Source organism: Ctenocephalides felis, unplaced genomic scaffold, assembly GCF_003426905.1.
Source record: "Ctenocephalides felis isolate EL2017-DRISC unplaced genomic scaffold, ASM342690v1 CF-g0.4_SCAFFOLD_01170, whole genome shotgun sequence".
NCBI lineage: Eukaryota > Metazoa > Arthropoda > Insecta > Siphonaptera > Pulicidae > Ctenocephalides > Ctenocephalides felis.
The window spans coordinates 78,393,573-78,408,513 of record NW_020537324.1 but is presented as its reverse complement, the minus strand read 5'-3'; the positions used below and the strand labels follow the sequence as shown (position 1 = coordinate 78,408,513).

General features: G+C 31.2%; 2 protein-coding genes across 2 annotated transcripts; both read left to right on the top strand.

Moving 5' to 3' along the window:
- Positions 1-778: 778 nt before the first annotated feature.
- Positions 779-8,888, top strand: LOC113367678 (pancreas transcription factor 1 subunit alpha-like). The gene is made up of 3 exons (XM_026609261.1): positions 779-946; positions 1,064-1,154; positions 8,758-8,888. Exons 1-3 carry the CDS (start codon positions 779-781, stop codon positions 8,886-8,888), a joined length of 390 nt encoding a protein of 129 aa, XP_026465046.1.
- Positions 5,879-13,640, top strand: LOC113367677. Its single transcript, XM_026609260.1, has 4 exons — positions 5,879-5,916; positions 11,160-11,400; positions 11,477-11,601; positions 13,400-13,640. Exons 2-4 carry the CDS (start codon positions 11,185-11,187, stop codon positions 13,638-13,640), a joined length of 582 nt encoding a protein of 193 aa, XP_026465045.1. The 5' UTR covers positions 5,879-5,916; positions 11,160-11,184.
- Positions 13,641-14,941: the final 1,301 nt, after the last annotated feature.

Sequence of the window (14,941 nt, the reverse complement as noted above, 5' to 3'; positions counted from 1 at the left end):
ACTTTTGTCACATTATATAATAAAAACCAATGCAAAATAAACTAGTAGGCATTTGGCATTGTGGCCTTATTGCAAATTGCTGGAACTTCCCGTACCAAATTAAAAATCTTAGTACGGAATCAAAATAATTTACACCAAAATTTGTACACATTATTAAATTTCTATAAAATATCTGATAATTTGATGTGACATATGTCTAATGATCATTTTTGACCGCCAAATGGCATTTTTTTTTACTTTTTTTACTAGATCTCCCCGAAACCGCTAAACCTGTCTTCATTAAAATTTGATCAATTCTTCATCTTGTCAATACAAGTAAAATGTTTTTGAATTATTAAATCGGATGCTCCGTCTCTTAAAAACTGAGTACAATTTTTGGCACTTTTTGCCCCGTATCTTCGGAACGACTAGACCTGCTTTTGCCAAAAACTAATCAGCACGTCTCCTTATCAATACAAATCGAATGTTTTTTGAAATATTCAAATCGCTTCATCCGTGTTCCCGAAATCGTCGACGAAAATTCGTGTCCGAACACACACACACACACACACACACACACTATAATCCATTTTTTCTAAGGTATGCCAAAATGTTCAGAAACCTTTGAAACGTAAAGATATATAAAAATCTTCATTTTCGATTTTTTTGCGATTACTATAACTTGCCCTACGGGAAGTTAAGAATAGGGTTTAATTTAATTATTTACAGCAATTTGAGGAGAAGTTCAAAGTCATCCAACTCAAGACGACTGTCGTCGTCATGTCCGGCCAGGCAGCACATGGCCAGACAAGCCGCAAATTTGAGGGAAAGAAAAAGAATGCAGTCGATAAACGAGGCTTTTGAAGGGCTAAGGGCCCACGTTCCGACACTGCCCTACGAGAAGAGATTGAGCAAGGTGGATACGCTGAGATTGGCCATCGGATATATCAATTTCTTGGCGGAACTTGTAAGTGTAGGAGAAATTACTTAGTATAAATTTAGTTTTTGTCGACGTTGAACTAATTCTGAATCGTTTTGCTCATCATTTTGTGTCAATAGGCTACAATAACATCTTTTTTTTCAGGTTCGAACAGACAGGAACGCAAACGAGCCAGGTTTGAGCAGTGCCAATAGGCCGGCTGTTAAGGAAGAACCCAGAAAAATTGTCCTCAGAGGTAAGTGGACGAAATATAATATGTCGCGACACTAATTTCATTTTTCAAATGAATGAAATGAATTATTATATGCATTCACCTTTTCGATTTCTGTTCAACTATATGTAACATGTTGGGATTGTTCATCTAACCCTAACGCGCGTTTTTTGGATATAATATATAATATTTAAACAAATCGAATTTATATCGTTATTAACCTGCTCTTTTCGTTGATATATAAAACCAAAATAGAGCACATTATTTGCCTTTTGGCAAGTTGCTTTTCAAACACAACTGTAAAACTCAAGTTTTATATTCTAGTCTATGAAGTTAGTTAATGACATAGCACATGAAAACTGCTGGTAATTTTATATAATTCAAAATACTATTTTTTTACAATTATATGATTTAAAATATATTTAACGATTTAGATTTGCCTATTGTCGAGTTGCAGATTTTTTTACCTAATTACTGTTTTGGTAAATGTTCACCTAAATATTGTTTTGTTATAAAATGTGACACTGTGTAAAATCAGTTAGTGCAAAGTTGCACAAAAAGTCGAGTGAAGTGATTTTAGTGAAGTGAAATCCAAATATAGTGAGGAAAAATTGGTGACAAATCGAGTTCATCTAATTTACAGGTGAGTCATATTTTTGATTTTTGAATATTTTATTTTGTAGTATTTAAGATAAATTGTTTTAGTTTGTCGGATACAAGATATGATTAAATCAATAAATAAAGTAAATGCAATTTGGTTTTCTAGTGGGAGACCCACCCTCGCATTTTATTTTTATTATGATTTAAATTATTTATTAATTGCCGTGTGAGATGAGAGAAAAACATCCCTTGTAATATCTGTCGGAAAAGGTTTTGTAATAAACATTCCCACGAATCTATGGACAACATATGCGTGATGATACAGAATTATGTAATTAACCTGGATGACCCTCTCGAATGATGCATTTTCACACACACACATACACAAATATAAATATATATTTATATATATATATATATATATAACAAATGTATTCTGAGTGGATGAATAGATTTTTATTTGGAAATATGAACAAACACCCCTCTTTTTTGCACTAATTTATTAAATAATAATTTTCGTTCAATATACTCGAGTATATTGAATGACTTGTAACGGATAACACACATAATGCTAATTTAGGTTTCCATATTTTAAATTTTAAATTATAACACACTGATGATGAGACAAACCTAGTCTCGAAACGTTTGTGAAATTATTATTTAATAAATTAGTGCAAAAAGAGTGTTGTTTGTTCATATTTCCAAATTAACACACACACATATATATATATATATATATATATATATATATATATATATATATATATATATATAAATGTAAATAAAAAAGATGAAATTTATTATCTGGGTCCAACATGTGCAAAAGTTCAAATTTAAAAAGTTACTAAATTCTGTTTTGTACATGCAGGATTAAACTAATTCGCAATTTACTAAACTATTTCTATTTAAAGACAAAATCAATATTATTTATTTTTGAATTTTCAAGAATTATTCGTTTTCGTAGTTTTATTGTTTTATTTCGGTTTATTTTAGACATTTTATACCAGGCTGTAAAGCATGAATAACAAATCATAATACATATACAAATGCATAAGTAGATTCTAATATTTTCATTATTCAAAAAAAGTCTCATTTAGCAATAGCGCGATACTGTTTTTTGCATTTTCGGCAAGATGAGTTTTGTCTCATCATCTAAAACTCTAACAATTATAAAAATTTGGAATATTGGTACAAAAATATAGTGTGGTGTGCTCATATTCACATAATTAATATTCATTCCACTTTTAATACAAAATCCTACTGATATTTATCATACAGAATTGTAATGCAACACTCGTATAGGATTTGGAAAATCACATGCATTTATTAACGCTGACATTGAAAAAAACTAGACATATAGATATACATTTTCAAATTATATTAAATATTTTTATGATTATTAAAAAATGTAATATATTCTAGTTCTAAAATTTGTCACCACGATCGCTAGTATCTAATAGGGGTTTATAACTAAGATGCACAATTGCGCGCGCGGTTCATGTCATCGCTTTTGCGCCGTTAGTTGCAACCACAAAAAAACACCATACACACGTGTAAATAAATTATCATATACCTGTCCGGCTGCTTTCGCTTCCCATACAATAAAAAATACGACTGTATTAGTAATTGCGACATAACAAAACACTGGATTTATATTGAAGGAAAACTAAAGGGCCCTAATGAAATATATGATAAAGATAATCAAGTCGTACTACTGCCTAAGTCGCAGTCCGGCTTATAACTATGATAGGTGGTACGACTAAGGCAACTTGGTTCCTTGATAGTACCGAAAGCACTTTTATGAAAAGCGTGCAAAACTACTCATTTTGATAAAAAACAGGAATTGATATTAAAAATCCTGCTAAATTAACCTAGCGGTATATGGCATCACCTTAAGGCAAATTGCTGGAACTTCCCGCACCGTAACGAAATGTTCGAGGAATACTGAATGTTTTGAAATAGATTATTATTAATATTATAACATTGTCTAATATTTATAAGAATTTTATAAACTGAATTGCAAATTTAAAATAATTTTTTTAAAGTATATTAGAACTTTAGTCAGAATTAAAAATAAAATCTGAATTATTTTCGATATACACAAAAAAATATTTTTTGAAAAAAAAATTGAAACAAATTTTTTTTTCCAAAAACAATTATTTTGTTGAAACAAGCAAAAATTTTTTTGAATCATTCAAATCGGACGCTTAGTTCTCTAAAAAAACTGCCATTTTTTGCACATTCTGCTACTGATCTCCAAAACCGCTAGGCCTATCTTTGACAAAAACTAATATCCACTTCTTCCAATCATTACAAATTGAATGTTTTTTAGATGATTCGAATCGGATACCCCCTTCTCTCAAAAACTCGATATCTATTTTCTGCACTCTTTGCTGCGTACCTCCGAAACGGCTGGACCTGCCATTGCCTTTGCCAAAAACTAATCAGCACATCTCCCTATCAGTAAGAATCGAATGTTTTTTGAACCATTCAAATCAGACATACAAAACACAGACACGCATACATCAATTTTTTCTGAAGTATGCCAAAATGTTCAGAAACCTTTGAAACGTAAAGATATGTAAAATTTTTCAATTTCGATTTTTGGACGATTACTATAACTCACCCTACGGAAAGTTAATATACGACAAAGATTTTTTTTGGTTTAATTGCATTAAATACTATAGAATAATGTAAGCTAGGGGTACGACTTAAGAAACCTAATCCTTATTTGAAAAATGTCACTTATCGCCCCTAGATTTTCGTTATTTTAATTGTAATAATTTTTATTATTATTGTATCTGTGAACAAAATAATAAACGAGTAACAAACCAATTCCAATGCACATAAAACGTTTCGGAAAGAATTCCTTCCATCATCATTGGTTTAACTATAATGTTCCAGGACCGCAAGTCATTTTATTTGTAACAAAATTTAGTATGTCTGTAAAAATCTATATAATGCGGAAGATTCTTTTGCGAAACGTTTGATGATATATTTACTATAATAATAATCATTAATAAATTAGTTTGTACTCGTCAATTCTTCTTCAGTATGTAGTAAATTATTTCAAAATAGTCAAAATCGAGTCTCATTCAGAAAACTTCTACGAAAGCTCAAAAATCGTCTCACATACTCTCATACACAGACATATACCTTTTCAAATTTAGTCACAAACGATTCAAAATGACTTGAAACGCCAAGATAAAAAACATGAGAAAATCGGACTTGCTAGCAAAAACTATGAGGAACTAAAAATAAATCATCTAAAACTCGTTGATAAATTTAGAACTTCAAACCACCAACACCTTATCAGCCTAAAGTCTTTCTAAAATCTAACCCTTTTTCCTTATCACCTTGGTAATATATAATAAACCATTCAAATCGGTTGATCCGTGCGCCCGAAAACGTGGACAAAAAAATGCGGACATACACACACACACACATCCATTTAGTTTCTGAGGTATGCCAGTAAAATGTTCAGAAACCTCCAAAACGTCGAGAAATGCAAAAATTTTCATTTTCGCTTTTCAGCTCATTACTATAACTACCCTACGGGAATTTTATAAATACGAATGATTGATAGGAAGATCCCGGTATTCTAAACCCTAGTTAGAGCCATAGAGCTAATGGATTTGAATCATAAGTATCAATTTCGATACCTGCCTCGGACAGCCTGTTTTCAAGCAACAGTGACATCAGTTTCTATTTGAAAATATATATAGCAAGCGAAAATAACTTTTTATCCTGCACCAATAAAGAAAAATCGTCAGTATTATAGGAATTGTAATAATAATAAAATCATCACATAAAGATAGATCAACCGATCAACTAGGAATAAATCAAACACACCAGTCTCTACTATTTCTATAATCTATCCCTTATCTCTTATCACCTTGGCCACACCTGTTACACCTCTCTCACACACTTATATGTGTAATATATTTATTACATACATGAAATGATTTTCATTTTAGGCGCGGCGCTCCACGCGAATCGACGTAAACAAAAACATAACATAAAAACGTGGTGCCCCAAAACAAACTTATATTGTTATAAACAATTGTATAACAGTGTTAATAAAGTTATAAATAATTTGTATTATATAAATATGTCGTTGGATTGAAAGTGTTATTAAAAGTGTGTTTGTGGTTAACATGACGAACGGATAGATAAGATTAAATAGGTATGTAAAAGGCGCTCCAAAGGTTGATAAAAGATTAAAGTTAATTTATAATATTCTTGTTATATTTTAGTAATTATTATGTTTTTTATTTAACTCAATGGTTGTCCTTTTTATAGCTGTTATATATTTTAAATCAATTAAAATATTTTGTTTTTGTTCTTAAACAATTTTATGCCATTTATATCATTTATTTAAGGAATATTAAATGTTTTCAAATAGATTATTATAAATTATAAAATGTTTTCAAATAGATTATTATAAACTGGATTGCAAAGTTGAAAATACGTATTTAAAGTATATTAGAACTTTAGTTAAAATTTAAATTAAAATCTGGATCATTTTCGATATAAAAAAAATTCTTGAAAAGAGAAAATTGAACTATTTTTTTTTCAAAAGCAATTATTTTTGTTGAAACAAGCAGAAAGTTCTTTGAATCATTCAAATCGGACGCTTAGTTCTCTCAAAAACTGCCATTTTTTGCGCATTTAGCTCTGTATCTCTGAAACCGCTGGACCTGCCTTTGCTAACTAATCAGCACGTCTCCTTATCAATACGAATCGAATGCTTTTTGAATTATTCAAATCGCTTCATCCGTGTTCCTGAAATCGTCGACGAAAATTTGTATCCGCACACACATACACACATACGTCCATTTTTTCTAATGTATGCCAAAATGTTCAGAAACCACAGATGTATAAAAATTTTGATTTTCGATTTTTTTGCGACTACTATAACTCACCCTACGGAAAGTTAACAAGAAAAAATAAATTACATAAATAAATTTAAAAAATGATAAAAATTGGTGACCCCGAAATTAAATTAATTTGATTTGAATAAAACATATACATATATACTCGCAAATAATTTTCTTTCATAAAATAGAGATTTATGGTAAGAGGGTGAAAATTTATAGTATATTTTTCAACTCAGTATTATAAATAAATAATTTAATAAACAATTTTTAAAAATGTGTTAGAATGGAGGGAAACATTTTATATAAAAAAACTGTTGTTCGAACTAAAATTTAAAATTATCCATAAGCTCAACAAAATCTGAATTAAAATTCAGTGAAAAACATTACAGGCATACTAATCCAGAATTCAATTCACGCATTTTAATTAAAAAAAATTACGTCAAGGTCTGTTCACCCTTATAAATATGCACTTTGTAATTTTTTTTATTATTAGACTGACCAAAACGATTACTAAAATGACGAATAGGGAAAAAATCGCAGTGGTATGAAAAATAGATGTACGATTCTTAGCCATACTGAATGTGATTATAAAATTTCTTAAAAATCGGTCAAGTCGTCTCGGAGGAGTAGAATGACTAACGTCATGACTCACATACCCATACATATACACATATATATATATATATATATATATATATATATTTGTAATATTTTTGCAGCCCAACCGTCGAATTAAAAAAAGATTAAATAACAAAATTATTTATTTCATTAAACGTTTCGACACTTGATGTGTGTCATCATTCAGTAATCTAAAGAACATATAACATAAATACAAAGTTGATGATAAATATGAATATATAAAAAGGGGGAAATTATACATATCAAACCAGGAAAAACAACAGAAAAAATCAATTATGATGTAAAATTGATTGAACACTAAATTTGTAAAAAAATAATAATATACTATTATATTAACAAACGAGAAATTGAAGGAGCACATGCTGCCCTCCTATATTTTATGTTATTAATAGCGGTGCACTAGGGACACTGATCAAGGTTTTCTCCTTTTTATATATTTATATTTATTATCAACTTTATATTTATGTAATATGTTTTTTAGATTACTGAATAATGACACACATCAAGTGTCGAAACGTTTAATGGAATAAATAATTTTGTTATTTAATCTTTTTTTAATTCGACGGTTGGGCTGCAAAAATATTACAAATATATATATATATATATATATATATACATATATATATATACATATATATATATATATATATATATCTACATATATATAAAAATTAATCGGGTGTTCCTTCCTGACGAAATAACTTCAGAACGCACGAACCGATTTCGACAATTTTGCATTCGTTGGAAAGGTCTCGGGCTCCGCAAGGTTTATAGCTAAGAAAATTAGTGGTGCATGGCATCGTACCTCAATGCAAATTGCTGGAACTTCACGCACCGTAATTAAAAATTTGAGTAATGACATTAGTGAGAATTATCAGAATTATGTTTGGTTAAGTCAACGAGCAATTCTTGCCGCAAAGAATAATTATGTACACGCACTGAATTTCACCATTCAATCAAAAATTGCTGGCGATTTGGTGACATACCAATGATTCCGACTGGTCTTTCGTTTGACTTCAAACGATTGCAATTTTCAGTTCGCCTTGCGTTCGCAATAACAAGTCGCAAAGCCAATCGCTTAGTGTTTGCGGGATAAATTTCAAATAGATTATTTAGAAAATCATTGTTTTTCACATGGGCAGTTATACGCTGCCTGTTCACGAGTTGGAAAACCATCCGCTTTGTTTGTGTTAACGTCAGACCAAAAAACAAAAAATGTGGTTTACACAAGATCACTTCATTGAAACGGATAATTTGCGGATTCACTTTCATTTACTTAGAGAAGTTCAACTAAAAAACACTTCATTTTTGTAATCGAAATAAATTCATTACTGTTGTATAATAAAATCAAATTTTTCCTTTTCAAATATAAAACAAACAAAAATTTTTTTCATCTTTCTCACGAAACCATCTGGTGGCGAAACGGAGTTTGTCGGGTTTGCTATTATATATATATATATATTCGTGTGCAAAAACTAAAAATCGATATTTCCTTCCGCTATTTCCAGAAATAAAAGTAACACTTGCATATCTTATATCCGATAAGCCACCACCTGATAACACGCAACAAGCGCACGCGATAACAAAAACGCAATTAAAACCAAAACCAAAACCAAAACCTCAACAACATAATAAATAAAATAATAAAATAATAACTCACAACCATTGATTTTGTATATCTATTTCTATCGATCGATTTCACAGGTGTCTATTATCCTCCGCCTTCGCCATGATACAATACTCGAGCGAGCGCTGGCTGACCTTAATAAATAACTATAATAATTACAACTTAATAAATAAAGTAATAACCCACAACTATCGATTTTAGTTTAGTCATTAAAGCAAAAACTCACGAACAACTATTAACAAAACTCAATAATGTCATGCTCTCAGTTTCTAATTGGTTTCAAAATAATAATCTTGTATTGAATAATAACAAAACAAAATTAATTTCTTTTAATAATAATAATAAAATTTGTCGAGATATTTCCCCGTACATCTTTAATAATAACACTTATGAGTTTTTGAATAATACAAAATTTCTTGGTATAAATATTAGTAACAGTATGAAATGTGATCATCACATAATTAACAGTCTGAATCCAAAATTATCAAAAACCTGCTTTATGCTTCGTAATTTAAAAATGAAAGTAAGCAAAGAGAGCCTTTTCACAATTTATTACTCATATTTTTATTCTAACGTAATTTACGGCATTCAATTTTGGGGGTTTTCACCATTACTAACATCAGTTTTTCAATTACAGAAAAAAGCAATCAGAGTTATGTTTTCCCTTTCGTCCACTACATCTTGTCGACCTTTTTTCCATGAGCACAAGATTCTACCCGTTCCATGTATTTTTCTCCTAATCACCCTCTGTTTTATAAAAAATAATGGTAACCTGTTTAATTTAAGCCCAAATTCCGAATGTATTCATTATGACACAAGACATAAACTTGTAAAAGGTCCCACATTGAAACTGGCCTCCTCATTTAATACCTTAGATGGTTTGGGCATAATGCTTTACAATAAGCTGCCATTAGGTATTAGAGAAGTTGGAAATAGGAAATTTTATAAACTACTCAACACATTTTTTAAAGAGCAAGTTTTTTTACTCTATTGATGAGTATTTGAGTTTTAACTTTCAATAAATTATTCTGTGAAAATTAGAATAAGATTTTTAAGTAAACATTTGTTTTTTTTAACTTCCCGTAGGGTAAGTTATTGTAATGGGCCAAAAATCGGAATTGAAAATTTTTACATTTCTCGACGTTTTGAAGGTTTCTGAACATTTTTAAGGGGCATACCTCAGAAAAAATGGATGTGTGTGTGTATGTGTGTGTATGTGTGTGTGTGTATGTATGTATGGATACAAATTTCCAGTCACGTTTTCGGGCGCACGGATCAACCGATTTGAATGGTTCAAAAAACATTCGATTCCTATTGATAGGGAAAAGAGCTGATTAGTTTTTGGCAAAGGCAGGTCCAGCCGTTTCGGAGATACGGAGCAAAGAGTGCAGAAAATAGAAATCGAATTTTTGAGAGAACGGAGTATCCGATTTGAATGATCTAAATGTTTATTAGTTTTTGGAAAAGGCAGGCCTAACCATTTCGAAGATACAGAGCTAAATGTGCAAAAAATGGCAGTTTTTGAGAGAACTAAGCGTCCGATTTAAATGATTCAAAGAACTTTCTGCTTGTCTTAACAAAATAATTGATTTTGGAAAAAAAAAATTTGTTCCATTTTTCTTTTTTTTTTTTTTAGTTTTTTGTATATCGAAAATATTTCAGATTTTATTTTTAATTCTTATAAATATTAGACAATGTTACAATATTTATAATAATCTATTTGAAAACATTCAGTATTCCTCGAACATTTCGTTACGGTACGGGAAGTTCCAGCAATTTGCCTTAAGGCACGATGCCATAATTGCCTCAAGACAGAATTCCACTTACAGCTAGTTTAGACATAATTTTAGAGTTCTAACAAAATTTTGAGTCACAGTATAAATTATAGAAAAGTGTCCGGAAGGCAATTAAAACTTACATGACATAGGTACATCACTCGAATTGTAATAGACTTGTGCAAATTCGATAGGTTTTTTGGCATATAAATATTGATCTCACATGAGAATGGGCTGAGTAAGATTTAAAGAGAATTTCATAATCTACATTTTCCCTCAAACTCAAAATTTTGGGTTACAGTACCAATTCTAGAAAAGTGTCCGGAACATACTTCATGCAGGTACATCACTCGGACTGTAATGGGCTTGTTTTTTTTTAAATTATATTTCATTTTTATATTGTATGTATTATTATCTATTAATTTAAGTTATGTACCATATAATATAATATCTATACATCTATTTCTATCGGATAAAAATGAAATTTTTATCTTCCATAATTTCACAGGTATCCATTATCTTCCGCCTTCACCATGATACAATACTCTAGCGAGCGCTGGCTGACCTTCCTCTACGGCCTGATCATGGTCTGCGGCACCGTCTGCTCCGGTGCCTGCGCCGTCGCCTGGAATCACTGGAAATTCGTCCTGGACACCTGCACCATAGACGTCACCTGTGGTTGTATATTGAATGCCAGGTCGACGCATCGGTACTTCACCGGAGGACATGTCTCTTATTGCCATTGGGCGGTGAGTGGGGAAATAGAGAATTTTGTGCAAATACTGAAGTGGGAGTCTAAGATATTGTTTGTTGTTATTTTTGCAGGTTTATGGTCTGTTGCCATCAGTAGCAGTCGCTTTGGTGTTTTTCATGTATCATGGATATAGAGTGTGTATTAATAGCAAAGGGAAGCCGCCCAAGTCGTATGAGGAGACTGTTATTACTTCGAGGTAGATACGTAGGATTATTTTATACATCATGTTTTTTTATCTATGGCATATGATGTAGACTTTTATGCGGCAATTCTGGCGTAACAGAGCTCATAAAATAGCGATGTCATGTCATGGTTTTTGGTAGTGAAAATTTATATTTATTAACTTCTCGTAGGGTAGTTATAGTAATGGGCCGAAAATCGAAAATTAAAATTTTTGCATTTCTCGACGTTTTGAAGGTTTCTGAACATTTTTAAAGGGCATACCTCAGAAAACTAATGAATGTGTGTGTGTGTGTGTGTTTTGTATGTCCGCATTTTTTTGTCCACGTTTTCGGGCGCACGGATCAACCGATTTGAATGGTTTAAAAAACATTCGATTCCTATTAATAGGGAGATGTGCTGATTAGTTTTTGGCAAAGGCAGGTCCAGTTGTTACGGAGATACGGAGCAAAGAGTGCAGAAAATACAAATCAGGTCTTTGAGAAAATGGAGTATCGGATTTGAATGATCTGAAATACATTCAATTTGTAATGATTGGGAGAAGAGGTGATTAGTTTTTGGCAAAGACAGGTCCCGCCTTTTCGAAGATACAAGGTTAAATGTGCAAAAAATTGCAGTTTTTGAGTGAATTAAGCGTCCGATTTGAGGATAAAAAATTATTACATTTTTTTTATTTTCCATACAATATTTTTGTAATTTTTGATTAAAAATTCAAACTAGTTGGTATTGGTATTTTGCCTTGAGGCAAGTTACATGAACTTCCCAATATGTGTAAATAATCCACTTAATCAATAATAATAACAAAACTACTCATTTTCTCAAACTTTGAGGATTTTTTAAAATTAAACTACTTGTCTTGTAAAGCCGTAATATTTCAGTTCCATAAGTTCTATAAGATCATGTTATATATCGCCATAAAAAGTTCCATAAAAATCGGCTCAAATTTGTTTTTCAACAGTTATATACAAGAAAACGGCTCGGTAGATTTTCACCTAAAACTAATCAGTATCATTCCCAACTAATATCTTTCGAACAGTTTTTGATTTTTTAAAATCAATTCGGTACAATGAGCTTAAATGTGGACGAAAAGTTTAACACCCTTTTTCAAATTACAAAGAAACGGCTTGGCAGATCGTCTCACAAAACTGACAAACTATAGTGCTCATTGAGATACATCGAATGGCTTTTAAATTTTTGAAATCAGCTCAGGTGTTTTTGAGCAAACATCGATGAAAAGTCTAATTTTGACAAATGCCAAAAAAACGATACTAATTTTTGCAAGCTTTGACGAATTTTTAAAGCTAAACGAGTTGTCGTAGAGCCGTAATATTTCAATATAATCTAGAAGAATATAATATTTACCGTCAAAAAAAAAAATCATAGAAATCGTCGATTTTTTTTTAAAAAAAACTTTATTATAAAAAAACGGCCCGGCCGATCTTCACCAAAAACTAATCAGCACGATTCCCAACCGATATCTTTCAAACGGTTTTTGAATTTTCAAAATCGATTCAGAATTGCGGGCTAAAACGTGGACGAATTTTTTTTCACTTTTCTGCTATTTATAAAGAAACGGTTTGGACAATCGTCAGAAACGCTAGTCCTCATCGAGATACATTGAATGGCTTTTTTTCACACACACACACACATACACACACACACATACTTTTTCCTTAAATTTGGTCTCATTCGATTCAGAATGGCTTGAAACGTCGAGAAAACATAAAATTAGCGAATCGGATTTTTTTATGAAAACAAACTTCTCCTTCGGGAATTTAATAAATCTTCATCCCCAAATCTACCTCTCTTCCCAGATCTCGAGAGCACATAAGCATGGTAACCCGCGTCAAAGACACCGCCTCACCTCACAATGCTCCAAACGACGACGAAGCAATCCACCTATGCTGGCCTCCTGCTGCAGCAATATGCGCCCTCGTCTTTCTCGTCTGTCTGGTACACGCCTCAATGTTGACCGACGGCTACTACAAAAGTTGCTACGAATACAGAACCGAACTCGGTAAAATCCTGAGGGCCAGCGGAAACCAAGTAAGATAAAGGATATGTGTGTATATATATATATATTAGAGATGGGTAACTCACTCCGGAGTTATCACTCCGATACAACTCCTCCCTCGGAGTGAATCCGAGTGGAGTTGTCTCGCCGGATTTGTCATATCCGACTTCCCTAAACTGGTACTAAATCTGTTACTGCGTTTTTGCTTTGAGAAGGAAGCTGTCGCTTTCTCGTCTCACAGGCAGTTTTATGACCTTTTAGGTATACGGTTTAAGAAAATACAAAAATATTACTTCAAAGATACAGAACAATGAAATTATGTTCAAGTGTGAATAGCTCCAATGTATAATTTATTGAATAGTAAGAGGTCATATTTCTAACTACGACAATCTTTGGCCGTGAATGACGGCAATCAGGAATATACATACCGAAAAATACACGACAAGAAATACATTTAATCTGGTTTTTACATAGTATGGAATGACAATACTTTAGAGTGCAAAATATATCAGTGACGTCAATAGTATTTAAGCAGCAAAAAATATATAGTGTTAAAATTTTACTTTTACACAATTGTATATTTGTGTATAAGTAATAATATGCGAATCGAACCACCCGATATAATATTAATACTCGAATGGAAATAGCAAAAGAAAAAATTAGAATGCAGAAGTAAAGTATTATTATTCGGTGAAAATATTTTATGATAAATGTTTTGCTTTTATTACAAAGTTTACTACATTATTTTTATATAAAACTAGATGACCCGACAGACGTTCTGTACCCATGTCTACAATTTTTTAATATAATATACTAATATTTACCGCTTACCTAAAAACAATAATTATTGTTTTTAAATTACTCTTCACGCCAAAATGCATATACATTTATCATATGAGCGATGTTACAATGTGAACTGCTTTAAATAAAATGATGAGTATCAAGTCCCACACTATATTGGAAATTGAAGTAACACTGGTACTTCATGTTGGATTAAATTAATTTAATTTTGTATTATTTAACTTATCCAAAATTGCATCTTAAACTTCTCTTAAACGATATCGTGAGGGCCGAATTTTATGTATTCATCTTTACTTTCCCATTTGTTGTTATAAAGTGATTTTTTTACGAATTTTACAAATATTGTGGAAAGATAAGTAAAAGATGCAAAGAAATTATATATTGAAAAAACAAACTATTTTAAAAAAATTTAATATCCGAATCTTGTGTTGGCGCCCCTTAAAGCGTGCGCTTGTATTTTTCGCATGCATTGCATTGAATGTAGGACCGGCCCTGATTAATACTTAATTTCATATTTAAGGTGAATTAATTTGTATATTTT